General features: G+C 47.1%; 1 protein-coding gene across 1 annotated transcript in view; it reads right to left on the bottom strand.

Moving 5' to 3' along the window:
- Positions 1–3,709, bottom strand: part of Gns (glucosamine (N-acetyl)-6-sulfatase) — a 48,557-nt gene extending 44,848 nt beyond the window's left edge. The window contains exon 1 of the mRNA XM_004650058.3: positions 3,397–3,709. Within this exon, the coding sequence (XP_004650115.1) occupies positions 3,397–3,591 (195 nt within the window). The 5' untranslated portion in view covers positions 3,592–3,709. The remainder of the gene's footprint in view (positions 1–3,396) is intronic.
- Positions 3,710–7,074: the final 3,365 nt, after the last annotated feature.

Genomic DNA, 7,074 nt, shown 5'->3' on the forward strand with positions numbered 1-7,074 from the left:
CAGGAGGCAGAGGTATGGGGATTGCTGCCAAGTTTGAAGCCAGCCTGATCTACATACATATCAAGTTCCTGATCAGCCAGGGATACAAGCCAAAATCATACAAGTATTATAATTCTTTGGCCTGAGAGTCCAAGGGAGTTTCCCAGTGCTTACTTTGTCAGCTATGGTCACAGAGCTCCCTTCCACGGAAAATGGACTACATACAGTTTTATACAAATCAAGGGCCGTGGACAACCTACTGCTGGTACTCCAGAATGTCCTCTAGAGAATTTCACATCTAGGCTGGGGTGTGGTGCAGTGGGTAGAGTGCCTGCTTAGCGGGCATGAAATCCTGAGTTTGATCCCCAGTGCCACATAGATTGGGTGTGATAGTGCACGCTTATGACCCTATGAAGGCAGGAGGATCAAAAGTTCAAAGTCATCTTCAGCTACATAAGGAGTCTGGAGGCCAGCCTGAACTACACGAGACACTAAAGAAAAAGAAGAATCTCTGATCTACAGTGTAAGTGAAAGTGTTGGTATGTAAGATAACATGTGATCAGACAGAACTACCAAGACACTAAAGAAAAAGAAGAATCTCTGATCTACAGTGTAAGTGAAAGTGTTGGTATGTAAGATAACATGTGATCAGACAGAACTACCACAGTATTCTTGTACAGCAGAAAAAGCAGGATGTCATAAAACATTCAAGCTTTGCTCCTTACTAGCTATGTGACCCTTGGCCAACTTACTTCCATACTTCTGAGGATTTCTGTTTTGTTTTGTTTTCCTTTTTAGGGAAACAACAGAATCTACAGCAGAGGACTGCTGTGATGACTGAAGTACAAATATAAGACATCTCACACACTACCTGTCACCAGGTAGGCTCTCAAAACATAGTCACCACCTTAGCTCTTCTGCATAAAGTTCTGTCTGACAATGGCAGAATACTCTGAAAGGTGCTGCAAAAAAAAAAGTCATAATTCTCTGAAGAGTTGACAGCAGTAAGCCTAATTTGTTTCCTCCATTTGATTTTGGCTCCTCTGGCAAGTATAAACAATTCTTTTAAAAAAGGACTGGAGAGATGGCTTAGGATCCTGCTTTGACTTTCCAGGACCCATGTAAGCCAGAAGCACAAGGGGGCACATGCATCTGGAATTTGCAGTGGCTGGAGGTCCTGGTGAGCCCATTTGCTCTCTCTGCCTCTTTCTCTCGCTCAGATAAATAAATAAATAAAATATATTTTAAAAAAAGGAGCTGCCACTGGCTTAAAAGCAGCACGCAGGATTAATATTAAAAGGCAAAACCTTGCAGGGCGTGGTGTTGCACACCTTTAATCCCAGCATTCAGGAGGCAGAGGCAGGAGGTTCGCCTTGAGTTTGAGGCCAGCCTGAGATCACATAGTAAATTCCAGGTTAGTGTGGGCAACAGCTAGACCCTACCTTGAAAAACCAAAAAAGGTGAGACCTCAATATACACAGATAACAGCTGAGGTCAGTAAGAATGAAAGACAATGAGGGGTGGGGAGATGGGTTAGTGGTTAAGGTGCTTGCCTGCAAAGCCTAAGGACTCAGGTTCAACTCCTCAAATACCCACATAAGCCAGAGGCACATGCATCTGGAGTTTGTTTGCAGTGACTACAGACCCTGGCATGCCCATTCTTTATCTGTCTCTTTCTCTCTCTCTCAAGTAAATAACATTTTTTAAAAAAGAATGAAAGACAATGAATTGGGAACACCTTATATTCAGCTAATAAATTTTATTCTCAACAGACATTAAAGCTTGACCTATTGAATACATTAGTTATTGGTAGAAGCAGCTTTTTTTGTTGTTGTTGACAAAACTCTTTACCAGGATACAAATTAAAAAACAAAAAAACAATTTTGGGTGCGGGAGGAAGTACAGGAATTGCAATGTGAATAAAACCTAGGAGGGAAATTAAGTCAAGACTCTCAGAGCTGGAGCTGGAGCTCGGGTAGCAGAGTGCTTGTCTGGCACGCACAAAGCCCTGGGTTCAATCCCTAGCACAACACAAACTTGGTGTGATGGCATACATCTGTGATCCCAGCACTCACATTCAGGAGGAGGAAGAGGAGGAAGAGGCAGGAGGATTAGAAATTCAAGGTCATCCTTGGCTCTATATCCAGTTCCAAGGCCACCCTGAGATACACATGACCCTATCTCAACTTTTGGTATCCTCGTGGCCTAGTGGACAGGAATGGCAAGGACATGTGGAAGGAGAAAGAAAGGTAGAACCAAGTGCCTCAAACGTCAGCTAGAAAAGCCTTTGGCACACACTAAGTGCAAAATATTTGCTACTTCACAACCAGGAAGTATATGGTTGGCAAGACTTCTACCACTGAACCCCCAATGTGACCAGCAACTGTATGTATGGATGTGCTCACCATAATCACATGCAATGTGCACACACATTTCGATTTCACAGCCACAGGGAAGCAAAAAATGTTGGTAGCTACTCACTAAAGTGATTGCACAACTCACTCATGTGTTCAGACCAACCATCTGAAGGACACTGGACCCTAGGGTATTATCACACAGAAAAAGTTAAACCTACTCTGCGTGGTTTCAGTTTAGCACTCAGGTGACAGCAAAAAGGGAACTGAAAGAAGCAAGCAACAAAGTGCTTAAAACAAACGAGAGACAGACAGACAGACAGACAGACAGAGACAGGCAACAGCAAAGCTGGTCCCAGGATCAGAGGAGCAGTGGAGAGTTTGTCCTGACTGCCTGGAGGTCTGAGGTAACTGCTTTGGTGCCGTGGACAAGCCTTTCGCACCCCTGTAAAGGGGTATGGTGTGGATGTTCCCACAAGTCAAATTCCAGAACAAGTGCAAAAGTAACTCATTGCAAGGAAGTCTCATGATAACACTCATCAGCTAGTAAATGGAGCTGACTAACGCTTCGGCCAGGTTTTCAATTAGGCTAATTGATTTGATTCTTCTGAAGCAAAACACACTCTCGATAGTTCCACAGCCCACCAACCAGACTGGTTTATTTCCTCGACTAGGCACAAACGCACCAGTGGCCTAGAAGGTCCTTCCTGAAAGGAGGCTGGACGTGGGGGCTACTGCTCCAATAATCCCGAAGGGACATAAGTCATCAAGGGCTGTGAGCTCTTCCCATCACCTTGCTCTTCGCGAACTCACTCGGATCCCTAAGGGGACTCCGGAGTCCACCCCGAGACGTGAATGCAAACTCCCGTGCGGTGCGTGCACGCGAATCAACCCAGAGGAGTCCCGGGGCCCACTTACACCTACGTGAAGGGCCTCCAGAGACAAACCCAGACCCGCCCGCCCACGGTCAAGGCGGCCAGTGTGGGAGGATGGGGGTCTGGGAAGAGCAAGAAGCCGAGTCGGCCAGGAAGGTGGAGGGGCGGGGCAGCAAGAGGAGCGTTACCATGCCGCCGAGCACTTCGTCCTGGTCGTCGGTGAGCAGCAGCACCACGTTGGGCCTCCGAGCGCCCGCCGCCACCCCCGGGAGCCCCAGGCAGCCGCTCAGCAGCAGGGGCAGCAGCAGGGCAGGGCGGCAGGCGGACAGGTGGTCCGCGCTGCCCCACCGGGGCCCGCCTGGGGCCCGGGGCAGGAGCCGCATGGCGGTCGGGGCTGGGGACGAACCCGCGCACGGGGTACCGAGGGCTCCGGGGACCGAAGGGCGACCGGGCCGAAGAGCCGCGGGCGGAAAAGGCTGCGCGGTGAAGGCCGGGGGCCGGGGTCAGGCGTTTTCTCCGCGGACGCGATCACGTGAGCCCGGAGCGGGGGGCGGAGCTCGGCGCGCGTCACGTGACGGGCGGGCGGGGGCGGGGCCTCGGGAGCCGCCGAGCGGGAAGCGCCGGGTAGCTGCGGGAGGGGGAGCCGGGGACCTCCTCTGGCCCCGGGACGGGGTTCCCGGTGCCTTCTGCTAGGACCGGGTTCTGGCGGCTGGTGGAAAAGGTCAGAGAGGGGAGGGAAGAGAAGATGAGGAGCAGGCATGAGCCTGCAGAGTAGTCGAATGAGAGGAAGAGGAGTGTACCTACCATGTTTGTAAGGTCAGCTCCATATTTCATCCCTGAGCACGCTGCACCGCCCTTAGGAGACAGGGCTTAGTAATTCCATTCGGCTCACGTGCTAAGATGTGGAGCTGGAGCCCAAGTCAGGGCTCTTTGCTCTGAAGCGTGATGATAGAACACTTCCTTCTGCTGACATGGCAACGCACACAAACACCTTAGCCATCATGACAGCTCTATCTACTGTTCCCTGGTGAACTTTTGCAAGTCTTTTTGGAAGCTGTCGAAGTATGAACGATTGAACAATTTCTTCAGGGAAACAATTGCATAAAATTAGGAGCTTTAGATATGTCTGTGGAAAGCTCTGGACAGCCCTACTTTGCCTGTCTGTTCACACTATAAAAAAGAGATATCCCTGGTAAGGTAAATTGTCAAGTTATAGCCTCAACTCAATACAAGATGTACCTTGTTGCTAGTAACAAAGTGTTCTCTAAGCAAGAAGGAGATAAGAAAAGACTTAAAACCCATAAGGTAAAAGTAATTGTTGGAAACACCTTGAAATCTACACAGCTATAGGGCTTGTGCAAAAGGACACAGGCCTTTGTTTTGTTCTCTCCTACCCCCCTTGTGCATGCCGACCTAGTGCTCTACCACCGAGTTAAAACCCCAGCACTTATTATTTTGTTTTAGTTTTAAAGTAAGTCTACAGAAGTTAAGAAAAATATTTTTGAAAACTGATGCAGAATTTTGCAAAAAAAAAAGAATCTTGCTGAGTCTGGCATGGTGGCTGTTGCAGTCAGGTTTGCATTGCTGGCAGGATATGATAACATGAGCACAGGGCAGACATCACCTCCTGGCCAACAATAGCAACAGGAGAGTGTGCCAAACACTGGCAAGAGAAAGCTGGCTATAACGCCCATAAGCCCACCCCCAACAATACACTGCCTCCAGGTGGCATTAATTCCCAAATCACCATCAGCTGGGAACCTATCATTCCGAATTCTCTGATATTTAGAGCCAGATGCACATAGTGGCTCATTCATCTGGAGTTTGTTGTCAGAGGAAAGAGGACCTAGTGTGCCCATTCTTGAGAGATTTCTGTCTCTGTCTCTATTGTCTCTTTCTCAAATATATATGTATATGTGTGTATGTATGTATATGTATGTGTGTGTGTATATATATATAAAATTTTTGGCATTTCCCCTAAGATTTTAAACAAAATGGCTAAAATCCAACTATTAGGTAAAACGTTTCCCATGAAATTTTATTATGAGAACATTACTTCTCCTGTGATATCTGAAGTATAAATCTCTCACTTAATCTTTTTTTCCTTGGAGACAGGGCTTTGCCTCCTAGGCTTGCTATGCTAACCTTGAACTTGCCAAGTAGCCTAGGTTGGCTTTAAACTTCATGTTCCTGCCTCAGCATCCTTGACTACTGGGATTGCAGGGGTTATGACACCACACATGGACCGCACTTAAACTTCTAATCACTTTATAACCCCACCTCTCACCATGACGGTGACAGACCACCTCTCCTGCTATGAACAACCAGAAACAGGGAAAATATGTGTCCACACAGAGGGCAGCACGCAGTGCAACGCTGTGCCCCACGTGTGCAGGAAACAAAGAGCTGTCACTAAGACCCTAAACCAGAGAACAGCAAGGAGTGATAGGAGATGTGGAAACTTCTGTGCAAGTGATGATGACGTAAGGCACAGAACATGAAACCCAAGCAAATTTTTTTTTCTAATTTTTATTTATTTGCAAGCAGAAAGTGAGGGGGAGAGAGAGAGGGAGAGAATGGGCATGCCAGGGCCTCCAGCCACTGCAAACAGACTCCAAATGCATGTGCTACTTAGTGCATTTGGCTTTATGTGGGTACTGGGGAATTGAACCTATGTTGTTTGGCTTTGTAGACAAGTGTCTTAGTTGCTGAGCCATCTCTCCAACCTCCAAGCAAAGTTTTAACAGAGGCTTTTTTCCAAGAAGGGAGTTGGACATAGGGTCAAAGAGGTCTGTTTGCTCTCACCCTGTTGCCATTAAAGCAAAGAATAGTTTTGGTTTTTTTAATTGGTTTGTGGGGGCAGGTTAGGATCTAATAATATTCTACATTGTTGCAAGCATGATTGTGTGTGTGTATGTGTGTGTGTGCATGACAGAGGCTGACGTGGGTGTCTTCCTCAAATGTTCTCCTCTTTATTTTACTCAGGTAGGGTCTCTTACTGGAACCTAGAGCTCACTGATTCAGCTCATATAACTAGCCATCTTGCCCCAACCAATTCTAGTCTCTGCCTTTTGTGCACTGGGATTACAGGCAAGTGGTCATGCCCAGCCTAGCATTTATGTGCTGAAGGTCTGAACTCATGCTTTTGCAGACATCCACACCAACCCCATGAATGTCATTTTTTAATTTCTATTTTTATTTTTTTGGTTTTTTCAAGGTGGGGTCTCACTCTAGCTCAGGCTGACCTGGAATTCACTATGTAATTTCAGGCTGGTCTTGAATTCATGGCAATCCTCCTACCTCTGCCTTCTGACTGCTGGGATTAAAGGTGTGTACCACCACACCCAGCATGAGTGTGAATCTTTTGTTGTTGTTGTTTGGAGGTAGAGTTTCACTCTAGTCCAGGCTGACCTAGAATTCACTGTGTAGTCTCAGGGTGGCCTTGAACTCACGGCGATCCTCCTACCTCCAAGTGCTGGGATTAAAGACGTGCCACCACACTTGGCTGAGTGTGAGTCTTTTAAACTATTTTGTTTATATATTTATTTATTTGAGACAGAGACAGAGAATGAATATGGGTGTGCCTCTAGCTGCTGCAAACAAAGTCCAGATGTATATGGCACTTTGTGCATCTGGCTTTATATGGGTACTGGGGAATCCAACTCAGGTTGTTAGGCTTTATGGGCAAGCACCTTAACTACTGAGCCATCTCTCCATCCCCCAGGTGTGAAATTGGTTTTTCTATCAGATTAGAGAATGGCTATGGTGATGTCATGAGACAATTCTCAGAAGGGTTGGAGATGTTCATGATCCGGCCAGGCAGAGGGAAAGGTTAAGATCAGCAGTAGCCATCAGTACAGTACCTG

The sequence above is a fragment of the Jaculus jaculus genome, chromosome 6 (assembly GCF_020740685.1).
Source record: "Jaculus jaculus isolate mJacJac1 chromosome 6, mJacJac1.mat.Y.cur, whole genome shotgun sequence".
NCBI lineage: Eukaryota > Metazoa > Chordata > Mammalia > Rodentia > Dipodidae > Jaculus > Jaculus jaculus.